The 25,515-nt window shown below is 39.7% G+C and overlaps 1 protein-coding gene and 1 long non-coding RNA gene across 2 annotated transcripts; one reads left to right on the top strand and one right to left on the bottom strand.

Moving 5' to 3' along the window:
* Nucleotides 1-544: 544 nt before the first annotated feature.
* On the bottom strand, nucleotides 545-16,179 carry LOC141569657 (uncharacterized). Its single transcript, XR_012493378.1, has 3 exons — nucleotides 15,934-16,179; nucleotides 14,754-14,861; nucleotides 545-7,230 (listed from the first exon to the last, which is right to left on the bottom strand). It is a non-coding gene; the product is annotated as an uncharacterized LOC141569657 (long non-coding RNA).
* Nucleotides 16,180-16,417: 238 nt separating this feature from the next.
* POU3F4 (POU class 3 homeobox 4) lies at nucleotides 16,418-19,952 on the top strand. Its single transcript, XM_019717601.2, has one exon. It carries the CDS (start codon nucleotides 16,476-16,478, stop codon nucleotides 17,559-17,561), a length of 1,086 nt encoding a protein of 361 aa, XP_019573160.1. The 5' UTR covers nucleotides 16,418-16,475; the 3' UTR covers nucleotides 17,562-19,952.
* Nucleotides 19,953-25,515: the final 5,563 nt, after the last annotated feature.

Below are 25,515 nucleotides of genomic sequence, written 5' to 3' on the forward strand. Positions count from 1 at the left end.
AGTTGTCAATTCTTTGAATATTTGGTAAAATTTACCTATAAAGCCGTCCATTCCAGAAGTTTTGTGTGTTGGGAGTTCTTTGAGTACTGATTTAATTTTGTTATTAATAATCAGTCTGTTTAGATTTTGTGTTTCTTCTTGACTCAATCTTGGAAGATTGTCTTTTTCTAGGAATTTAACCAGCTCTTCCAGATTTTCCAATTTGTTGGCATATTATTGTTTGTAGTGTTTTCTTACAATCCTTTGTATTTCTGTGATGTCAGTTGTCACTTCTTTTTCATTTCTGATTTTATTTATTTTGATCCTCTCTCTTTTTTCTTTTTTTTTAAATTTATTGGGGTGACAATTGTTAGTAAAATTACATAGATTTCAGGTGTACAATTCTGTATTACATCATCTATAAATCCCATTGCGTGTTCACCACCCAGAGTCAGTTCTCCTTCCATCACCATATATTTGATCCCCCTTACCCTCATCTCCCACCCCCACCTCCCTTACCCTCTGGTAACCACTAAACTATTATCTGTGTCTATGAGTTTTTGTTTGTTTGTTTGTTTGTTTGCATGCTCACAGATATTTAAAAGTAAAAAAAAATGGAGAAGTGTCACCAAAAAGTTAAATGTAAGCGGTGGGATTATTGTTTTCCTCATTAGGACATTTATATATCTTATGTAAACAGCTACTGAAAAACTGAATGCAGTCATAGGTCATATTAGCAAAATTATAGTTTACTGTTCACAAAGAACAACAGTTCCACTGTACTTTGCACTGCTCAGATCTCACCTGGACTACTTTAGTTCACCACAGTTTAAGAGTAACTTTAGCTGTACCTGAGTGTAAAGTGTATGGAATCCAGGATAGTAAGTGCAATGGACTGAATTGTGCCCCCCCCCATCACATATTAAAGCACAATCCCCCAATGTGACCATATCTGGAGGTATGGTCTTTACGAGGTAATTAAATGAGGTCACAAGAATGGGACTAATCCTGTAGGATTTATGAGGAAGATCTCTCTCTCTCTCTCCCCACTCTGCCCCATGTGAGGACACAGAAGGAGGACATCTGCAAGTCAAGAGAGCTTTCACTAGCACTGGATCATGCTGGCACCCTGATCTTGGACTTCCAGCTCACAACTGTGAGAAAAAAAATATTCTGTTGTTTAAGACATCTAGTCTATGGTATTTTGTTATAACAACCCGAGGAGACCAATATAGAAAGTGATCTTAAAACCACTTCAGTGATGAATGGGTGGAGTAACTGAGGATATTAAGAATGGAAAAAAGGAGAAAGGTGGGGGAGATAAATTGTTTTCAGATATTTAAATACATGTCATGTGGAAACAGAAAGTGTTAGCTAAACTAGAAGGTTGGAAGACTTATGTTCAATATAAGAAACAGCTTTCTCAAAAACTCATAGACACAGACAATAGTTTAGTGGTTACCAGAGGGTAAGGGGGGAGAGGGAGTGGGAGATAAGGGTAAAGGGGATCAAATATATGGTGATGAAAGGAGAACTGACTCTGGGTGGTGAACACAGAATGTGATTTATAGAGGATCTAATACAGAATGGTATACCTGAAATTTATGTAATTTTACTAGCAATGATCACCCCAATAAACTTTAATTAAAATAAAAAGGAAAGAAACAGTTTTCTAACAAAGCTGTGCCAAAATGAAATGAGCTACTTTTGAATGTGGTGAACTCCTTACTAGTAGACGTGTCCCAGTAAAGACTAAAGGACCATTGCTCAGGAGTACTGTAGAGGATACGTCTGCATTAATTTATTAATAGATAATTTTGAAGACCCATCTAACTCTAACTTTCTCTGTCTCAATGTTTCATCCTAACATTCCACACTGTTGAAATCTTTCAAAATTTTAATTCCCATACAATATATTAATCATCCCTAAAAATTCTCTAAGTATGATTTTGATGCTTTCATTTCAATCTATCATTATAAGTGAAGACTGGTGTAAGAACTGATATAAATTAAAGCCTTACCCCACACTCCTAGAGAACTCTGATTCACTAGCTATTAACCATTTCCAAAATACAGCTATTCTTTAGGTGACTATTTTTGTTGGTTCTCTATACCTGTACCTGTGTTATTTGTTTAAAATCCATTTTGACATTATTCTATGCTCAGAAAAATTAACATTTCCACCTCAGCTGATCCATTTATTTGACTGAAACCTAACTTGTCCAATGTAAATAGTGACAATGAAAACCATAGTAAAATAAGAATTTTAAAATGTATAAATCTGAGAAAAACAATTATTTTTCCTACACAACAAAACCAAAATAACCAAAACACTGCATATTGTTCATAGTATCATGCCTTAACTATCATTTATAACTTCATTTGTATGGGACGGTATTTCTGAATTTAAACTCAGGGAAACAGGACATCTCCTTCCACTTGAGTATTAGAAGCAGACTCTCAGTCTTGGCAGAAGTAGCAAAACCTGTGCCCCAATCCCACTCTTGTCACATTTTCTCTGGAAGGGGTTCCTGGATGAATTCCAGGGAAAAGAAACATCTTACAGGCACTGTGGTTCCAAAGGAGGCTCCACATGCCAAGGATAAAAGTTGAAAAGTTTGGGAAAGCCCCACAGGGGCTCTTGTATTAAGGGGAGAGATTTGCAGCAGTGATGACTAGATTCCAAAATAAATGCCAGAATACAAAGCAAAAAAGTAGGATTTGGGGTGAGGAAGAGGGCAATTACAATGACAAGTGAGTGGTATTAGGGACATTAGTGATAGTAGTTTCTGAGTAGGACAGCAGGGACCAAGCTTATACATGGTTATGCAAAAAACCTATATTGAGAAAGACATACAATGTGGAACTGATATTTAAGTAAAACCAAATTAAGATGAACTATAGAAATCTCACAATAAAATAATGGAACAAATAATTATTAAAATCATTAACACTCATTGAGCATTACTATATGTCAGGTAGCATGATGAGCATTTTATATACAATGTGTCATTTAATTCTCATAACAAACCATGAAATAGGTTCTAATGCAATCCTCATTATCCTAAAGGTATGTCATATTCTCAGAAACAATACATGATCTAAGGTCACTTATTAAGTGGCAGGGCTGAGATAGAAATCTGGTTCTGCCTAACTCAGCTCAACTCAATTAAACTCTATGCTGTTCTGTAAAGGCTTCCATATTTAGGCGAAGTAGTTTGTCACAAATGTAATAATAATTTAATTTACACATTAAAATATTTACTGGTAAGAAAGGAACATCTTTATATTTCTATTTGAAATAAACCAAAAGTTAGACTATCTTTTTAAAAAATCATTTTTGTATTTATAGTTTTGTTGGACATTCCTACCTTCACATGCACCTACCACTAGTTTCATTGATCATGCACATGTATTTTCCAAGGATAAAATCTAGTTTACTTTACAAGTTCTGCAGTTGCTCTCACAGAGAACTAAAGAATATTTGGCTTTGTCCCGTGACTGTGTCTCCCAATTGGGGGCAAACTACAGCTACTCAATGTGTTGAATATTAAAAAGTGTATTTCAACACAATACTGTCTATAAATCATTTCACTTCTTCTATGCCCCTCAACCTTTGACAAAGCATTTTACTGTAAACAATTTTGGGGGGCCACTGTGTGATTATTCCCACTTGGAAAATATACTGTTTCCCCTCCATGAAATAGAACAGAAGTTTTTAGAGAAAGGAAATTATTAAGCATTCTACTGAGTTTTTCCCCCCAACAAAAACTAAGATAGAGGTCAATGAATAAGTATGTGCAGACTGGAACTTGAATCCTCTAGGGTGACTGTAGGCTAATTAATAATTAATGCCAGAGCTATGGTGTTTGAAATGCAGATGTGATAACTGGAGGCCTGGCGGTGCTGTTCAGAGGAAGCAGATTTAGATGCTATAGGGAATAGGCACTCCCTTGCCGGCTGGCTCAGAGAGCCAGCCTGGGTGCAAAGCAGGGCCTATGGTTTAGATTATATTCCCCTCAGCTGTTAATTACCTGAACCTACTTTGAAGTTCTTCTCTTTTTATCCTCTGCATGAAAAGAGATTGGTTCAGCCAAGGGACTTAGAGAAATGATCAAATACATGGGGTCGAGGGAAGGGGGTGGGAATAGAACTTCAGATATAAGAAGATAACGAAGAAAAACACACAGTAGAACATACAAGAACATACATTATTAGGAAATGTCAAATTGTGGATCATTGTTTCAGACACACTGTTTCTCTCAGTTGTTCTAATGAAGTTGATTTAAGTAAATATGTAAACTTTCTCTGAATACATATAACAAAGAATTTCCATGTATATTACTATGTAAACTAGTGATTTGACAAGAACAGGTGTTTTGTAATGCCATATTTAATTCATTATAGTCATTTAAACTTCTTCATATTTAAAGCTACTTACTGATAAAGGCAACATTAATAGAATCAGCCACAAACTGCCTCTGTATAACATGCTTGTGTTCAAATCACTCATTCTCAGAACACAAATAGAAGGTACCATTGTTCAATGGGGAAGCTATAGGATATTGGACAATTGTGGAAACAGGCTGCAGTTGAAAGGAATCTGAAAATAAATGATGGTAGGTTTAACTGCACTAAAAATTACCCTGGCTTGTTTTCAGGATATGTGTGTGAATGCACTCAAGTTAAAGAACCATACCCATTAACTATTTAGTAAGTGGATTACAGCATGTCTGGATTACATGTGATGCTGAAGTTTGTTTGTTTTTTCCTTTTTAAATGTTATTTTTAGTCCAGCTACTCTAGGCAAAGCTATTTCCTGAGATACATGCTACTCACACATGAACGAGATTCTTTTGGAGCAAAAGCATGTAGTCACAGCTAACTTTCAACTGTGAGAAGTATCTTTGTATCTTTTTGACCAGGAAATGAAAGTACCATCAAAGGAAAATGTGTATATACATTGAAACTGACACCTGTAGATGCAGTATCATCTGACTAAGGTGACATAAAATGCATACAACCAAATGAGTGAGTGATGATCATCTGTCTCAGACACAACTCATAGACCTCCATGCAGTAATCTGGTTTTGGAGCTCCATTTTATTTACTTTCCATTTCTATTTAAAGGGGCACTTTTGTGAGTAGAATCCTTAAACTTTTAAGTCAGGATGAAAAACTAGAAATTTTCTCATTACAATTTATTGCTCAAAATGCAAATTCCAAAAACGTAGGGCTTGTATCACTGTAAAATTTAAATTTCCTTAAGGAAGAAAATAGTCATGTAACTGAAAGTCTTCTATCAAAGGCACAGCACATTGAGAATTTTTAGTTTGGGTGTAATACAGCTTTTCCAGTCATGGTTCTCATTCTAAGAACATATATACATCAACACAAATATTATGTAAAAATAACCACAAAAAACAAATCCATCTCCATGCAGTTTCGATTCTGACTTATACTGACATAAAGCAGGAGGGCCAAATCACAGAAAGCAGTGACTACTTTCATACTGATTTTATCACCAATCAACTATCTCTGCAGTATTACATTGCTAGAGTCCATAGTGTTAATGAAAATATAGCAATTTTTTCAGGCTTTAAATATAAACTTTGTATATTGAGTTCCCTGCTACTAGGAAAAAGGGGTGGGGGGGAGTGCTTGAAAAGTGTAAGCATCAAACCAGAGGCAATTTAAGAAAAAAAAATCAAGCACAACTCTGCCGTAAGAAAAGATGAAATACTGCCATTTGCGACATGGATGGATCTTGAGATTATTATGCTAAGCAAAACAGACAGAAAAAGTCGAGAACCATATGACTTCACTCATACGTGAAATATAAAACTGAAGGCAACAAAGGAACAAGACAAACAAATAAAGAAACAAAAACTCATAGACACAGACAATAGTTTTGGGGTTACCAGAGGGTAAGGGAGGAGGGGGGTGGGAGAAGAGGATAAAGGGGGTCAAATATATGGTGATAGAAGGAGAACTGACTCTGGGTGGTGAGCACACAATGTGATATGTAGATGATGTATTATAGAATTGTACACTTGAAGCCAATGTAATTTTACTAACTATTGTCACCCCAATAAATTTAATTTTTAAAGAAATCAAGCACTTAGATCAGCATCTAAAATAACCATAGCTCTTTTCTTCTATGGGCTTTCATGATTATATATGTGTTGTGGGTAGCACTCAGTCTTAAAACACAAATAAAGCAAAACACATTTTCTACACTAGAATTGCAGTTATCTTCCAGATGAAGTCCAAACTTTTGAATTATTGTCCCTCAATACCAAATGAAACTACATTTGAGACTGATCATTTTCAGGCTTCATTTATATGTGCTTTTATTTTTATTTTCTGTTATATTAGCAATATGTAAACAATTCAATTTATTTAAATATTTTTCTATTTATATTTTTAGCACTCCCATCACTTGGTCAATCCAATTTAAGGAGAAAGATATTTGAAAACATTATCTCCAGCTAAATTTCAGTGTGAACAAGTTTTAGCTTAGAGATATATAAATGACAGAGATACAAATTAAAACATCACAATGATGTCTTCACAAGCATTAGGTTAAGCTTTCCACTTTATTTCAACCTATGTGTTTACATCTCCACTTCCTTCACCCTACATGACTGTCTCTGCCAATAACAACTGCATATTTTGTAAAGATTTATTCAGTTTCTTAAAGTACATTTTGAAAACTGTTAACATAATCTAGTGGCATAATCTTGCATTAGTCTCAAGATCATAACATATTTTTAAAGTAATTTAAAAATAACTCCACATAACACCCAATATTTAAGTCATTGAACCTTGAAGCTATAATACGTATGCCTTTTATATTAATTTGGAACAACTAAAGCTTTCTTCTCTATGCCAATTCTATTTTAAGAGTTTTTTAAGAGTTTTTTTTTTCCTTTTGATATATGTTTTCCACAGTTCATTTCGATCATGGTTCATATCGCAAAACTGCTTGTGACTGCAAACTCCTGCACATGTGCAAAATATTCTGACATCTTTACTGCAATTTAAAATGTGGTTAGATTATCTAGTTTGGTTTGTGTCCTTTTACCTGCAGCTATAGGGAGACTGAAATTAAGTTCTCAGCTCTTGATTAGGAAAAAGCATTGGAAAAGTAAATAGATCTTAACAGAAAAATTTTTTTTTTTGCCTCCAGTATGAGTGATGTATGTTGTATGAGTTATGCACTGCAAAGCGGAGGAAGACTTCTTTACCCTGCAAAAGGAAAAGTAAAACATTGAAAAAGGATTTTAATGAAATCATAACATTAAAATAGTTTTATATTAAATCCCGCTAATTTTCTAGGTGAAGGCTGTGAAGTGAATGTGAGGAAACATTAAAAGGGAATTGAATTTGCATTCCTTATGCTACAGGCACATGTTTACATGACCTTTAAAACAGAATTAAAGCTGTATCATCAGCAGCTGTAGGCAATTCACATTACTAAGGCAATCAAATCAAAATGCTAAGCTAACTATAAAACATAAATTAAACGGATATAGAATCATCTGAATTCACTAGGTTTACTTGCAATCTACTTATACGCTACTAGTCATTTCAAAGCAGTTTGCTGATCCAGTAAATCAGAAATACTCCAACACATCTGAAAACAGTGTCCAGATACAAGTACATAAGCTAGGAACATTTTAACATATTTTTCTCAACAAAGCTCCATCATTCATCAGAACTAGCTTACTCAATGATCATTACTTACTTTCAACAATGAACTCCAAAAATAAGTATTCCATGAAGACACAATGCTTTCTGATATGTTGTACATGGCAGAGATGATTTTTACTTCCAAACAAGTATTTGGAAAAGTTTATAAAGAATGCTTAAATAACTATATTCTGGTTTCCTTTAATAACATGAATAGATGTCACACCTTTTAAAATATGGAGGTAGGATAGACTATAAAATAGAGTTTTAAATCCAGTTGTCTGGGATGAGACTTTCTCCAAAGAGATAAAAAGAGAAGAGTAAATATACACATATTTATAATGTGAGTAATCATCTGACTAGAAGTGTTTTTAGAAATCTTGGTCTCTTTCCATGTCTAGTAGTAAACTCTCAGGAAAAAAACACTTTCTATCTTTCCCTAAGTGTTTCTATTTGCATGTTATGAATTATTTTCTTCCTTTTTAGAAAACTTTGCAGATTCCTTGATAATACTGAAAACATACAGAATACGTTTGAAATGCAGTTCTTCTACTTTGAAGAATAAGGAAAGGGAAGAGGACACAAATGCTTCTCTTTCACTGATGTGGGTGTTTGTATAGGACAAATCACAGTTCTGTACAAAGCTGCCAACTAGGTGTTAAAAGAAAATCAAATTTCCACAGCTATAAGACTCAGTTTCCACAGAGCTGAAATCCAGTCTTAGAGTTCAGATCATTTTTGAAGGCAATTTGCACTGAAATAGATCTGTTCTTCGATATGCAAAGGTTCAGCCATGTAAACTCTCTCTCTCTCTCACAGACACACACACACACACACACACACACACACACACACAGGTGTTCATGATCTATTTGTTTAAGGAGAGAGGGCATATTTAATGTTTACATCAAGTACATCAAATGCCTGTGGAAAAAGTGCATTTAAAGGTAAAGATAATAAGTTCCCACTCTACTACTGACTTACACCCCCTGCCAGGCAAGCCTTCAGATGGTATTTCATAGAAATGTACACTTGAAACCTATATAATTTTATTAATCAATGTGACCCCAATGAATTTAATAAAATTAAAAAAAATAAAGGTAAAGATAGGAGCAGATGTAATTGAATTATAGTTTAACTGAAAACAGGAACCCCAATCTCTCTCCAAAAGTAGTAGTAAAAAGAGGGTAGGTAGGGGAAAGAAGAGAGCTTCATTCTCACTATCATTTGAGTAAGATAAAAGGAATATTTAGCATGTACAAAAGAAATTTCAGTGTCGTTATTTAGATTGTCCAGAGTTTCCTTAGTAGCCTAAAGTTTCTCTTTCCCCTGTTAATTGTTAAAAACAGGAAATTTGTTCTTTTTAAGGAGGAGCAGGCAGGTTTAAATCCTGCTGCCCTCAATGTGATCTGAGTTAGCATCTTAGTGCCTGGACAAAATATTTTAGGGTGATTATCACATTCAACACACACAAGAAAAGTTATGGTGATGCTGCCCTTCTAAGCACATCCAAAGGGAGGGTGCCATTGAGGCAGAGTTGCAGTAACATACAGCATTTGGCAGTGAAGGACCTGGGCCTTGTATCCTGGAAAAGGGTCACCTTGAACACCTTTACCTTTGTGCTGGCCTAGAGAGGGAGACATTGGGCTTAGGAATGGTCAAGGGGCCCATAGGGCGAGGGACACAGGCTGCCCAAGGACAAGAATTCTTGGCCAGGCTGGCCAGTCTCAGGGGATTCGGAGAGTTTCACTGCTGGCTGGCCCCTAGGCTCACAGCTCACATAGCTGCCTTGGTGCCAGCTCTTCTAGGCCATCGCTCCCTCCCTCCATTTCCAAACAGGGAAATTGAGCTTCACCTCTATCCTAGGAATCCTGCTCCAAATAGAGGACAAGCACCTGGGGAAGGCAGGGAAGTGAGTGCCAGGAGGCTGGCAAAATAAGCCCCTTACACTGTCTGCCCAATTATCGAAATAGGACCCATTTGGCCCAAAGAATGGTCATCCACCGAGTTATCTCGGTGCATATCTCAGTTTAACATGCCCACCTTAGTTCTGGCCCAACCACCTCTATCTAGGATGTATCTTACAGGCTAAGAGCAGCTCTAACCACTGGGCTTCATCCCAAGATTTTAGCCAGGTGACCCCTGAGGTGAGAGAACCAGCTTTTGCCCAGATAGCCCCCCCTTCCACCACTCAGGCTGTGGACTGAGCTTTGGGGCAGCTCCTAGATTCTCTCTGGCTCTGACTCCCTACATATTGGAGCTATGGAGTTTGGGTTCCTGGTAACACCAGAATTGAAACCAGGTAGTGGTGGCCAGGGGAGCTGACTCACCAAAGGGAGATCTGGTGAAGGTCTGGGTTCTTTTGCTGGCTGCCTGAGCACTTGTAACTTGAAAAGAAATTCCAAAAAGTTCTTGGATATAAAACACACAAACACACACACACACACACACACACACACACACACACATCTGCAGGAAGCTGGAAAATGAAATACCAGATCAAGTGGATCTCTTCTCGCAGCAGGGGAGCCAAATTGATTCCCTCAATAGGGAGTGAGGCAAAATACAAGAGTTGTGTACTCAAAGAAAAGTTATAGGAGATGGAGATTTTAACAGCACTCAGGAAACCAACACCCCTCCCCCAAGAACTAACACAACAACAATCACAACTAATTTTGGAAGCACTAATATTCTTGTAAAAAATGAGTTTCCAAAATGTCCTTGCAAAGTGGACTTTTCTCCACATTTCTCTCTCTCTCTCTCTCTCTCTCTCTCTCTCTCTCTCTCTCTCTCTCTCTCTCTCTGGACAGATGATAGATATATATAAAATATGCATTTTATAGCTATAGATATTTAATCAATTTTTCTCTGAATAATCAGCCCTCTTCCTTACCTAATCTCCCAATAATCGAAATTTCTGAATAATGATAACAGATTAAATCTGGTTGCCTGCTTATTCTCAAATGTGATATGGGTTCTTACCCACTGTGGGGTCTGAAAATAGTAACGTGAGCCCCAAACACTCAGGAGATTACTTACTAAATGTCTTTTCCTAGAAGGAGCCTATATTTACATCTGTAATCACATTTCCCATTGTCCCATCACCGCACGGAGATGCAGAATGCCTGCCATTTCAATAAATACTATTTACTAAGAAGGGGTGGGGGGTGCGATGCAGGGAATACCGATCTCCGTTGTGAATGAAGCCAGAGCATTCTTACAATCTTGCACGTTAAAACGCTAATCCGTCCGTGAAGAAGGAAGTGCATTGCAATTTGAGGCGGCTGTAGTAACTAGTGAAGTGACTTACAAAAAGCGTCTAATACTCAACTAGACGACTTATTGATGCTTCGAATACCGATCCGCAGAATTTAAATAGATCATCTCTACGTGCCCTCTGATCGACCATGCAGCTGAAACTTTTTTTCTCTCGTCTTTAAATACTCCCATCATTTCTGACCTTAAGAAAAACATTCAAGATACAAATAATAACCAGCATCATGGTTTAAATTTGGAAACATTCTGCCACTCCATTAAAAAAAAAAAAAGGCAATTCCACATGGTGTTTGTATTTTGTACAACTGTCAACTGTATTCCTCAAAACTAGGCTCTGTCTGCAGTACAAAACAAGCGACTGGCAAACGACCACAGTAATTCCTAGACACCCCAAATCCTGGTGCCGGGAAAATGATAAACACGGAGTACTGCACAATAGCTCTGCCTCCATAGAGCTCGTTCCCTGGGAACCTGTGAGAGCAGGGTTCACCCGTCGACAGTGGTAATGGCAAGAAAAGTGACCTCAGAAGAGAAACTGAGACTGGATCAACACCACCTTGCCAACGCAGCTATGGGAGCCAGCATCCTTTCCCTCTGAAGTGAGGGTCTCTATTGTCCCTGTCTATCCTCTAACCATCCTGTCAGCCGCCCCAGCCACACAATGTCTCAGCACTTCCCCACTGACATTCGATTTTGCTAGCAAATGACTAGTGTTCTTTAAGATTGAGGTATTTGTATTAAATGTTTCATGAAGAATATTTTATTTTTTAAATTACCCTGTGTCTCCTGCAGCATTCGCTGCTGTATGCTATCACACCTCTCCCTCCCTCTCCCCTTTCCTCTAAAGATTCTTTTCCTCACTGTAAAGGAAAGCCAACAGAGATCTAAAAATAATGAACCAATTGAGCTTGAATCAGTATGGGCTAATGTCTGCTAATGCCATCTAATTTTTAAAAATTCTTCCCCAGAATATTACGAGCCCCTTACCTTCCCCCACGCGGTTTGCCAAGAATTAGAATTAGAAGAGGGGGTGGTGAGAAGAAGGAGAAGAAGAAGAAAAACAACAACAAGGACAACTGTAAGAGGAGCTACAGTGGGCTGGTGCTCTGAAGGGCAGCTGTGTCTCACATCAAGAAAGTCTCATAAACTCAGTGTACAAACACCAGGAAAAAGGTTTCTTTTTCTGCGGCTTTCAGAAACTATTCAATTGTTTCCGTTCCCTTATGAGCTCCCCCATTATAAAAAGAAACTATATACTTGTCGCTACAAAGCCCAATCTCGTCCTGTTTCCAAAGTAAATTTGTGTTGAAGGTGAAGTTTTTCAATCTTGGGTTCATGTCTATGTGCCACGACCTACCGACCCACCGTCTGGAGCTTCTTGCTGTATTATAGACATTCAAATCTGGCCTTTGGATTTCTTTCCTGAACCCCTTCTCCATCCCCTGCCAGCCCCAGCTCCAAACTGCCTCCTCCTACTCCAATTTGTACGGATAATGAGAACGATTCGTAATCTACACCCATATGTGAAATCTACAAGAGGAATAATCCCCATGGCTGGGGCGCTTTCTGAAAGAGCCTGGGCACAGGCTGCCCAGCTGCAACCATGCTCGTGTGCTTCCACAGGAGCTCAACCTGAACCACATTAATCTGCTTAATTTCTTTTGTGAGCCCTTCCTTGCTTTAAAAAGGGGGAGAGAGGGTCTGTGAAGTCTCTCAGGAATTGTTATATATCCTTAAATCTTGTGAGGGAAGAGAGCCACTGTGAATCCCCATGTTACAAATTGAATGAACATACAGGTAAATCAAACGAATCTGAATTGCTTTTTAAAATTAACTGAATTGCCCTCTTAGAAACCAAGCAAAGTGATGGGTAGGGTGAGATGGCAATCTGGGGTGTAAGGGCAACCCAAGAAGGAATGAAGTTAGTACCTTGTACTGGCCTCACAAGGAAATCAAAACCTTTGCAGCCTGGCGGGAGACAGGTGTGTAGACTTGCTAAAATTACAATTTGTCGACTTGTAAATCCGGCTCCTCTCCAGGGCAACTTTTAGCTGCCCCAGTCTGGTAGGGTTGGATAGTTATTATTATATTCAAACCATAGCTCTAAAAGGGATGGGGTAAATCAGATCTGAAGACCCAGCAGTGGACTTCAAGATCACGGTGAGAACACCAAGCTGTGTATATAGCCCAACTACCCAAGAAAGCAGGTTTACCAGTGGTAACTTTGAGTTTAAGGCAAAATGCAGTCTATGAAAAATAAGTTACCAGCTCTTTGCAACAGTAACTTCACACGGACTTATTTTTCTCCCATGTCCAGACGGGGTCGTTTCTATTGAATGAGGCTCTTTCATTTTGCATGGGGCAGGGGATTTGTGACCATGGTCCCCCCTTTTATTCCTCTCACTATGGAAACCCAGATCATGGGGAGAAATATGCAAGGCTGAATAAAGAGAAGCCACAGAAAGGAGCGCTTGAGAGCGGCATCTGTTACACTTGGGAAGTTAGACTGACAGGAGTAGGCAAAGGAAACCTCTCCAGTAGATTAGTTAGAACAGCAAGAAGATTTGACTATATGCAGATATTTTCTTAAAAAACAACAACACAAAAAACAACACCTTAAGTCCAAAATAAGATACTATCACAGCTGCTCTAGGATGTGCTTGCACCTGAGTTTAATAGGTGGTATCTATATTCATGGGAACTAATTTTTTAAAACAAAAAGAAAGACAAAAAAAGATAGGGAGAGAAGGAGGGAGGGGGAAGAAAGAAAGGATAGAAAAAGAAAAAGAAAACCGACTATGTTGGGTTTTGCTCCTGACAGAAGGTATTCTCACATTAAAAGACTGCAAAACAAACGTATAAAAAAAAACCTGTCCCTGAGCACAGCTACACCCTACTCTATACTCCCCTGGACCAAGCCTTAGGATAAATAGTCTGAACCATTTTTTCAGGTCTGGTAAAAAGCAGTTGCCCAGGGCAGAGGCCGAGGGCAAGCGGAAGGTTGATTTTAAGAATTTAGGGAAATCAGAATTGGAAAAGGAACCCTTTCTTCTTCGTGCAAAAGTCTTATCAATTGATAATTGCCTTAACCCCCTGAATGGTCAGACTAAGATTAGCAATTCTTTCACCCAAACGCAGCTGCCACGGTGGGGGTGGGGAACCCACCGCCAGCAACAACATGGCAATGATCATGATCTTTTTGCTAATATGGTTTCTTCAATGTGCTTCCTTCTGACCTCTAAACTGACCCAACACAGACAGACTGGCAAATGGATCCTTGAACAGGCAGCCTAACAGAACACCTGAAAACTTTTATTTTTGTTTGATTTTAACAAGCTCTTTTTTTCTTCAGGAAGCAAGAGTTCAGGCACAAATCAGACTGCATTCTTGCAAAGGAAGATACACACAGTTGGCAGTAAAGAAAGGATGTTCCTCGGCAGAAAAAGAACAGAGAGAGAGAGAGAGAGAGAGAGAGAGAGAGAGAGAGAGAGAGAGAGAGATTATATGCAGATAAACCTTTACAATAGGACACCAGCAAATGAATCCACAATTTCAGCTTGAGAGAGAAGGAGGAGGGGGAAGATGGCAAAGATCTTCTCTGCCAACAATTACTAAGTGTTTATCCTTTTTTAAGAAATATAAAAAGAAATATATCTCAACCAGATGCCAGATTTTCCTGCCTAATAGATAGTTTACATTTACCAACATAAGCTCCTATTGCTCTGTGCTCTCATAAAAAATTACTTATTTCACAGGAAATAGATGCTCTTTAGCTATATAAAGGAATGGCAGAATACGCTCACCTTGTTTTTATTATTTCTCACTTTCTTCCATTTTCTTCAGATCTGTCTTCTTAGAGAAACTAATGCCTTAATGACTTTCTGGTAGCTGCAAGCCTTCTTTTATTTCTCCTAAATATATGAAAATGTATGCAAATTTAAATCAAGCTTAACCTAGGAGTTCTTGTAATATATTTAATGGAATTTCAAACCAATAAGGGGACTCTAATGCTGTCTTCCGTAAGTGCAAATATAATTATGCAGCTAGGTTACCTCCAAAATTATGCAATGAAAAGTCATTTTTTAACTTCAGAGATCGCGCTGCGTATCCGGTGTTGCCTTTTCCCAGCTAGAGCAAATCTCTGCATTTCACCCGACTCTACTTACAAGCAAAACCTTTGCATGGGGCTGTGGAGCACATGAACTTGTCCTTCCTTAACCTATAAAAACTTAGGGGTACAAGTCTTTCCTCTCTTTTTCTCTAACCAAACTGTAAAAGCTGTCCTGTCTTCTCAAGCTGAAAGCAAATTCAAGCTTGATGGGGATGGGGGGAGCGGTAATGTCAAACAGTCTGCTCTCTCTCTCTCTCTCTCTCTCTCTCTCTCTCTCTCTCTCTCTCTCTCTCTCCAGGGTACACTAAATGATTCCCATTTACTTCAACTTGTCTGCAATGGGGGTTGGGGGAATACATGTTAAAAACGATTTTCCCGAAGGACAGCATCGGGTGCAGTAGCGGGAATGTTTTCCTGTGTACCTATTGAAAGCGGGTCTGCCGAAAGTCTGCGGTGAGCGTGAGGGAGGGCGGCCCGCTTCGGCAAGCATTGCCTCTGACAGAAGTTTTGGGACCGCTGGTGGGAGCTAACATGGAGCCATAATAAAAACCAAGTCTTCCAACTGACCAACTGGATTGGAAGGAGAACTTCAAAGTAACTGAATTTTGCCAGTAACACATTAGATTTTACTTTCCCAGAGTCTTCCAGTTTTTCATGCCCTAAATCAAAAATTTCAGAAGAAACTGTGCATCTCTTAGATGTTTTCTGACCTTGGTATGAAGTTTCTTATAAATGATAAAACGAAATAAGTAAGTCGAAATAGCAGTTATTGGAACCATGAACGTCAGTCTTAACAAACTTTGAGCGAAGACATTCCTTTGCTCAAAGTTTGTAGCAAGGTTTTGTTTTGCAGTCCCCCACACATAACTTACCCAGAACGCCAAGTGAATCTGAGAAAAATCCATATTCGCCAAGATCTAGATGACATTTAAACTGGTTATATTATTTTCTAAATATTTTTTCTTTCTCAATTTGGGTTAACCTAAATAATCTAAGAGGAGTTCTAAAACCAGTTTGCCGCCTCACCCCAAGCACATACACAAACACGCATCCCTCTCATCCTTCCCCATCCACTACAAACACGGTGAATAGGTGATGGTGGTGGGGGTTAACCAAGTAAGCTGCCGCCGCCACTCAGCGCGAGGCAGCCAATGGAGCCTAAAGATTTGATGCACTTCCTGCTTGGGTCTCTCTGAAACTCTCGAGCTTCGCCAGCCTAATTTGGAAAGCTAGCTCAGCCTCCCTCACTGCCATTGGCCAAAACCGCGGCAGGCCAGGCCGAGACGCGTTGTAATTGGCCACAGCGGATGCCGGTAACTCGCTCTCTCGGTTTTGGCTCCCCCGCACCATAGATGTCAAAGGCTGAAGCTGCTCCCTTTGCCACATTAGAACTAGTAGGGGATCCTCACCGACCATGGCCACAGCTGCCTCAAATCCCTACAGCATTCTCAGTTCCAGCTCCCTGGTCCATGCGGACTCTGCGGGCATGCAGCAGGGAAGTCCTTTCCGAAACCCTCAGAAACTTCTCCAAAGTGATTACTTGCAGGGAGTTCCTAGCAATGGGCATCCACTCGGGCATCATTGGGTGACCAGTCTGAGCGACGGAGGCCCATGGTCCTCTACACTGGCCACCAGCCCCCTGGACCAGCAAGACGTGAAGCCCGGGCGCGAAGACCTACAGCTGGGCGCGATCATCCATCACCGCTCGCCTCACGTCGCCCACCACTCTCCGCACACTAACCACCCGAATGCCTGGGGGACAAGCCCGGCTCCGAACCCGTCCATCACGTCGAGCGGCCAACCCCTTAACGTGTACTCGCAGCCGGGCTTCACCGTGAGCGGCATGCTTGAACACGGAGGACTCACCCCACCACCGGCCTCTGCTTCCGCACAAAGCCTACACCCCGTGCTCCGGGAGCCCCCAGACCACAGCGACCTAGGCTCGCACCACTGCCAGGACCACTCGGACGAGGAGACACCAACCTCGGATGAGTTGGAACAGTTCGCCAAACAGTTCAAACAAAGAAGAATCAAGTTAGGATTCACGCAGGCTGACGTGGGGCTGGCGCTGGGCACACTGTACGGCAACGTGTTCTCGCAGACCACCATCTGCAGGTTCGAGGCCTTGCAACTGAGCTTCAAGAATATGTGCAAGCTGAAGCCGCTGCTGAACAAGTGGCTGGAGGAGGCTGATTCGTCCACAGGGAGCCCGACCAGCATTGACAAGATCGCTGCGCAGGGCCGCAAGCGCAAGAAGCGAACCTCCATCGAGGTGAGTGTCAAGGGCGTTCTGGAGACGCATTTCCTCAAGTGTCCCAAGCCTGCCGCGCAGGAGATTTCCTCGTTGGCAGACAGCCTCCAGTTGGAAAAAGAAGTGGTGCGTGTCTGGTTCTGTAATCGAAGACAGAAAGAGAAAAGAATGACTCCACCAGGGGATCAGCAGCCGCATGAGGTTTATTCGCACACCGTGAAAACAGACACGTCCTGCCACGATCTCTGACTGCAGGGAGCGAGCAAGCGACCGGCGGCACAGAGAGCAGAGCGGGATTTCTCTTTCTCTCCCACCCTCTTCCTTTCACTCCAGCTTTATTATTGCTATCTCTCTGGTTCTCTCTCGCTCTTACTCCCGTTTTTTTTTTTTTTTTTCCTTTTCTCTCTCTCCCGTATTTTTGTTGTTGTTGTTGTTTTTGTTTTTTAAACAGGGATTCTAACTTATAAGAAAGGAAACACACACACACACACACACACACACACACACACACAAGCAATCAGGCTTCTTAACGCTGATACACAAGTTTCATTAAGCAGTACAGAAGGGAACCTCATATCCCCTGCCGCCGGGGCAACAGTTTCTTCCAACCTTTTCTGCTGATCAATACATATTGTTTACTTTGAGTAAGGTTTGTTTGGTTGCTCCTCTCTAGCAAGAAGTGGGGTAACAGGGGACGGGGTAGGGATGGGGGAGGGGGTGGGACGACAGATGTGTGCCTCTGAATAACCTTTCAGCGCCTTGGTTATAGCAGCTGTATTTCAGGTGAAATCTGTTTTACAATAGACTAGTTTTGCATTTTTTAAAACTTCTATAGCGTTTCTAAATGTCTGCGGTGTTTTATTACAAGCTGTACACAATATTTGTGAGATAATTTGTATCTAATCGATCACTCCACATTATTATTGCTATTATTATTCCTTCATTGAGCTGATGGTTTTTAATTGCTTAGGGAGGGGAGGCTGGAATGAAGAGGGGGAGAGATGTGCCTACCCATTCACCCAACCCCCCATCCCGAATCTGTGGAGAAGAGAGGATACAATGGAGAGAGTTGTTGCTGATGATTACATATATATATATATATATATATATATATATATATATATATATATTCGTGGGCGGAGTGCCTAGGATGGGCAGAATAGGCAAGCTGATTGGGTTTGCAAACTAGTGTGAAGTAGGAGAGACGATTTTGAAGGTTTCTGCCCTTCCTCCCGGAACTCTGGAGCCCCTGAAGGCTTCCACAACGCACAGCGCAGATCCGGGTGCCTGAGAAGGATTCGGCGGCAGCGCCGGGGCGATAGAGGTCAACCTGAGGAGCCCAGAGGGCTCCGCACCTACCGGGGACCGGAAAGCCTGCACCAGGAGCTCCCCCAAGGGCTCCGCACCTAGCCAGGCCGACAGCAAGCGCGACCCCACCTCGGCCCTCCTAGGCAAAGGACTTTGCCTTCACACACACAATTGATTTCGCTGGAGACAACGACCCGGAGACGCTGGCAGCAGACTGGGTCAGCGCCTCCCAGTTCGGTTCACCTTCAGTTCACCGCCAGCTCCTTGAATGAGAAATCCTCCGGGAAGGGGTGGGGCGGAGGTGGAGGACAGGCGCTCTCAGCTCTGTGCAGAATGACAATGAAATGATTGGCAAAGGTCACAGGGATTTTGGTCTAGCCGTGTTACCACCCTCTTTCCCGTGCGTGTAACCTCTGTCGCTGAGTGGGCTTACCGGGAGCCGTCTCCATGCCTCGGACAAGCGCAGCTGGTTTCTGAAGCCCATCGTGACGACTGAGCTAGATAGCGAGCGCCAGGGCGGTCTGTTTTTTAATCTCTCTGTGTGTCTCTCTCTGTGTGTGCGTGTGTGAGCGTGCAAACGTGTGTGTGTGTGTGTGTGTGTGTGTAGATAGTTGTGTGTATCGTATTACTATTTACAAAAAAGCAAAAACTACAAAAAAATCTCGCTAAGCTGTATAGAGATCCAAAAAAAAAAAAAAATGCAGTTGCCATTGCTTTACTGCTATCTCTCAAATCCACATGCCAGGTCCACAGATGCACCTCATTCCCAAGGAGCACACACATGTGGGCCCCGGCCAAGCACCCAACACCCAGCCGCTGCCCGCCAGACAGGTCTGGGAGTTTCGTATACCAGGGCTCACTGCCTAGCCCGGCCTCCAGGCGCAACTTCCGCAGACAAAGCTTCAAACTACCTAAGGACCAAAAAGCCTAGGGCCCCTTGTGGAGGATGCGCTCGTATGGGCTGCCAGGATTCTGGTTCACCACACTGTGTCTCCCCCAGCTGCAGGTTGAAGAGCAAGAGTTAATTCAAATCCCGAATCCTTTTCTTTTTTATCAAGCCTCTGCATTCTGTTGGTAGTTGGGTTTTAGTTCTGGGATTTTTTTTTCCACATTGAGTTCATGTTTTACAACTGTTAGGGGGTTTTTTGTTTCGATTTTTTTCTTTGCAGTTAAGCGCTATGATTCCAACCTGAGTTAACCCAAATATTTCTGCCGACTTTATAATTGTACAGTTTTGTATATTAAGCGTTTTCGAAGTTATTAATTTAAAGAAAGATCATTTAGTTTATTCATTTAGTAACTGATGTATAATAAACGCTATTTTCATTAAGAGTTGCTTTTTCAACTATTTTATTCAAATTGCCTATTGCATTTGCCAGCAATTATTTATTTTCAATAAATTCTGCATTGTGTTAAAAAGGAAACTTTCAAAGATGAGTTGGGTGTCAATCAGAGAATAATTCGCTTTAATGTTTGATGTGAACAGTTTTAGTCAAGGGATTTATATTGACACAATATTTTATTGTTGTAAAAGATTAAAAAGGTTTAAATAAAACATTTTCCAAAAAAAAAAAAATCTTTTTTTCCCTCCTGGCTGTATTGTGTGGTGTGTGAAGTGAAGCATTTAAACAGGGGCACTTTCTGGGTGAACAGCGCATCTGCTTTGCTTCAAGTTGGAAATCATTAGTCATTGTTTTGATTCTTGATTTGCTCCCTCTGACTTTTGGCCTTTCATACAGTTGCACACACAGCAGGGCCTGTTATCCCACCCACACCCATGCTCACGCAAAACATACCCCAAATGGTGGGAAACACTGTGTGGGGAAGGCTGGCCTGGCAGAAGATTCATTTCAGGAGGTGCAATCTTTTTAATGTTCTAGGAAAGGAATCTCTCCCTCCCTCCCTCCCTCCCTCCCTCCCTCCCTCCCTCCCTCCCTCCCTCCCTCTCTCTCTCTCTCTCTCTCTCTCTCTCTCTCTCTCTCTCTCTCGTCCAAAAGATAGACCCTTCTCTGCAACTGTCCCTCCTGAAATTGGACCCAGACCTTCGCTGAGGCATTCATTTTGCCTAGCTGCAACCACCTCTCCTGTTTTTCTTTCCCATTCCTGCCTGGTGCCCTTCTGGTAGGTGAGACCCCATTCTCCTAATGAGGTATGGGGAAATGACTACATGTAAGGAAATGTGCTCTCATTCTTAAGGCTCTGTTTGGGCGCAGGAACTCCGGTAAACTGTCGTTCGCTTTAGCGTTGTCCAACTGAGGCTAAATTCTGTTCATTCCTATTTGAGTTTTGGGGGAAGAAAAAAGATTGCACAGAGACATTGGGAAGAAAAGTTTGATTTATTTCTCTTCTTCCCACTTGTACATACCATTTAAAATCTATTATTTTATCACAAGACCCTCAATAAAATAAAGGACCTATAGTGATGGTTGAGAAGTAATTTACTAAATCAGAAGCAGTTATGTTTTAAGGCTTTGTAAGTACACATACCTTATCCAACTTTTTTGGGGAGATGAATATCAAACAATAGACAAGATATTTAACTATAAACATAAAACCCTCCTCAGTTCATACCCTGAAGTTTTTTTTTTGTTTTTTTTGTCAGACAGAGCAAAATTATTTAATCATTTTAATAGGTAATCATTATCACATGTAATGTCTTGCAGTTTTCAGATTGCCTAATCATTTACAGCTGCACAGTGCACCAAGCACATGTGAGTGTTGTGTAGAAAATATGCTATATGTTGTATATGTACTCATGGGTATATTTCTCTTTATAAATAATTCTGATGTTAGAGAGATGTGTCTACAAACACAAAATCCAGTCTTAAACCTATTGGTTCTCTTTTGGTTCATACCAACTAACCTCTTTCTCTTTCAATATCGTATAAATTTTTAAATTGATTAAAAAGTTATGACTTTTCTTACTAAAGTACGCAGAAATCAAACTAGCAGTGTATTCTGAATTCTAATGGAGCTACAGCAGATATTTTAGGAGATAGTTATATACATAGACATTTATCACTATCAGTATTTTCACTATGTATTACTGATAGATATATTTTATACGCATTTATGATAGTTGTTTACTGCCTCTTTTCTTTCTCTCAAAATATAACCAAAGCCTAGTTGGCTTTTATGATGACCTCCTTACCAACCTCATTATATAATTAACATTACATTTTCATTAAAATTCAGGGGATGTTGGTACCTCTGCCTGGGACATTCTTTGTATTGAGGTTGCCACCACCCTATTCCCAACCAAGTCCTTTGTAGGAGAAGCAGTTTTGACCTCAGTTTCTCTCAGGCCTTCGAAGCAGTGGCTCTCTCTCCCACAATAAGAATTGGTGGGTTCAAAAAACAATAATACTTCACCATATTTAACCAGGTAAATGCAAAAAAGTTTCATCCTCATCACCTAATCGGAGCAATAGAAAATGAAGGGATTGGGGGGTGGGGTGGGATGTGGAAAGAGTAAGCATCTAGGTGCTTCAGATATGTAAACAAAGTCAAATATGGGAATCAAGTATACATATGCATGGACACATTGGCTATCTATACAGCAGTGACTTTCTGAATGCATAACAAAAGGGAAATGGATTATTAATCTCCAATGTGTTTCTTTCCAGCAAGAAAAGAAACATTATGTGTGGAAACCAGTTTCTTATATTTACAAAGAAAAGGATAGGGGAAACCGTTGCCTAAATTAGTACATGAGCTGTGTTTGTCTTAAAATCAAATACTGTTCTCTTGGAAGTATTTAGCATTCAGATAGTTCTCTTGCTCCCAAGTCAGGATGCTATTGCTTTAATTTTCTGTAGGCTATGAGTAGCCTTAACATAAAATTCTGTTTTTATTTAAATTATATTTTTAATAAGAAGGCAAATAAAGAAAGGGGAGAATGAAGAAGGAGAAAAAAATTAGACGTAGAAAATAAAAAGACATAGTTTTACAAAGAAAAGAATGTACTTTTCTCCACCTGTTAGATCTGTTTAAAGACACATGTGGAACCTCAGAATTGGGAAGTTAATTCTATGATTTAGTATTTAAAAATCCAAACATGTGACCTTTTCAGAAATGTTTTGAAAGGAAGAGAAAGTAATAGTGCAAAACAATAAGATGTGAATTTATATCACTCACACTCATCAATTCTGTAAAATAAAAGGATAAAACATTATTTATGCACGCCCCCAGATAGTAGTTTTAAAAATAGTAATCCTCCAACTTACTCATTTACACATGTTAATTTTTAAAGCATTAAGAAAAGTGAATATAAAATATATTTTAAATCAATTAAGATGTTTTTCTTTTATAAGATAAAATAAGTACATCTTTTCTTAAGAGCACTGCTCTGATACAACATTTCCAAAATTAGGGGATCATTTAAAAGAATGCAGTCTCAAAAACAAGTTCCAGTTGACTTCTGTTACATCTAAAAAAAGTTGGGGTAAGGGTATCAAATACAAGGACCTAAACTGTTATTCCTGTAAACAGAATTCACAAAATTAAACTCTTGTACCTTCTGGTGAAAAATGCATCAGATTACTATGCTTTCTTTCATAAACATGAGTATAGAACTTATACCTATTCATTCACCCATGATCTAACTCACTAGCTAGAACACTAGGTTCTCTTTACAACACTATTTGTTATCAAGGAGGATTTAATATAAGATGGGCGCTTCTTGGATGGCTTCCAAGGGGGCTTGTTTACTCAACTATCAAAAGGACCTTACTATGAGGTGGCTTCACTTTCTAAGGGAGGAAATCATGGGACAGCTTGCTTTTGGGTGAAACTCTACTGTATTTAATACATGTGTGTGGACACGTAGCCACAACTGTAAACGTGCTCCCTCTTCCCTCTCCCTCCCTTTATCCCCAAAGTTGCACACAAACAGGGTGATTTAACAGAAAGCAGACTGTTCTCAATGACAGAAAATAAATCAACGCATTGACCAATTGATTAAGTATGTCTTTTCATCTCTCCATCTACTCAAACTGTGTCCACAGTACTCTGGCATAGTCAATTGAAAAGAGAAAAAAAATCAGTCTATCAAACTCTTGTTTTATCTAGATAACGTTTGAATGATCCTCCTCCAAATTCACACACACACACACACACACACACACACACACACACACACACGCACACACACTGAATTGACTGCTTGCATTGTCACCTTGTAAACAATGTCTGTAATATATCAGGATCGATTCTTGAGAGAAAGGGGGGTCATATAAACATTTTTAATATTGATTGCTTTTCATCTTTTCAGTTATTTTTCACATACTGGAGAATCTCATTATAATGTGGCTGATTATCTCCCAGATTTGACCAGACCAGAGACCAGCCTTCATTCTTCCCCTTGTCCCCCACCCTTGCCACTGTTTCACAGGCATGGAAAAATTCTGCTATAAAAGTTAGCATGTACAGTGGGTGTTAGTATCCTCCCACCAGACCAATATTAAAGAGAGGTTTCTTCCACAGAATTTATATCTGGCAAAAGATTTTCCCTTCCATAGTACTTACAATCTGAGCACAGAAAACCACACATATACCCATACCACCTACTAAGACCAGTGCTTGATGTCACATTATTTTTAAGCTTCATTTTCTTTTTTTTAATTTATTTTTTAAATTTATTGGGGTGACAATTGTTAGTAAAATTACATAGATTTCAGGTGTACAATTCTGTATTACATCATCTATAAATCCCATTGTGTGTTCATGGGGATCAAATATATGGTGATGGAAGGAGAACTGACTCTGGATGTCACATTTTTAAAGCACAGAAAATAGAGGACTATGGATCAGGGCAGTAGTTTACTGGGCTTCAAATGGCACATAATTCCCAATGCAGAAAAAAGCTATCTGCGTGGACTCGTTGCACAGAGGAATATTATTTTTCTTAATGTTTTACTATTTACAGTCGACCTGTGGAGGTATTGATAGTATTAATGTTTAATTAACCTCATATTTTTTGCCACAGGAGCACATGTATATATACATGTAGAAAAGGTCAGAATCAAAGGCAACTGTCCGTCTTGAACCTGTGGTCGCCTAGAAAAAAAATCAGATTTGTGAGATCTATTGGCATAATCAAGAACTGTGCCTGTTCAGAACAGTATACAATAAATAGCCACTGTTAAGGGATAGGGATTGACTTACTCAGAAATGAAAAGCAATGTTCTACAAATGAATTCCTTTCATCATAGGAAGAGAAGATGAATGTGTTTAACCTAAAATTCTGAATTCTGAGCCTTTTGAGTGAGAGTGGTTGAAATTCTAGATAAATATATTTTCCTTAATCACTTTCATATTCCATGCTATATCCTGAGAGAGAAAACCCGAACTTCTCCAGATTTCACATTAAAAGTGAAACTAAAGTACTATTTCAAAGTAGCTCTTTCATCCACCCCGAGTTCTCCCTCCATCACTGTCCATGGGTGATTGGACAGTGTTGGTTCCATCGTTGGTCCCCACCGGCCTCCTTAGGGCAAGTCTAAGTAAGTTGGTATGGAAAGGATTGCAGAAGAAAGGGCCTGCTACCCACCCTGGCAGCTCCAGTCTCTCATCTAAAACGGAAGCTCAAGTCCTTTAGTCTCTTCTACTGCTTAGTGCCCTGCTTCTGCATGTCCTGGTATAATGTCTTTTGTAGAATTAGAAAGGTAACCAGCTTTCTTTCAAATGGATTTAAAATATGTCTACAAATGTATAATTTCAAAATTGCTGATTGGAAATAATTTTATTTTCTGGAGCTTTCTCTTGCACCTCATTTGCACTTTGTACTGTGTTTATGTATGATTTAGAGAACTCACAAATAGAAGAATTTAAAATAAAGTCAATAATAACCTTTTCAACTTATGCTCCTACCTTTCTTCTGTAAAGATCCCTAGGC

The sequence above is a fragment of the Rhinolophus sinicus genome, chromosome X, assembly GCF_036562045.2.
Source record: "Rhinolophus sinicus isolate RSC01 chromosome X, ASM3656204v1, whole genome shotgun sequence".
NCBI lineage: Eukaryota > Metazoa > Chordata > Mammalia > Chiroptera > Rhinolophidae > Rhinolophus > Rhinolophus sinicus.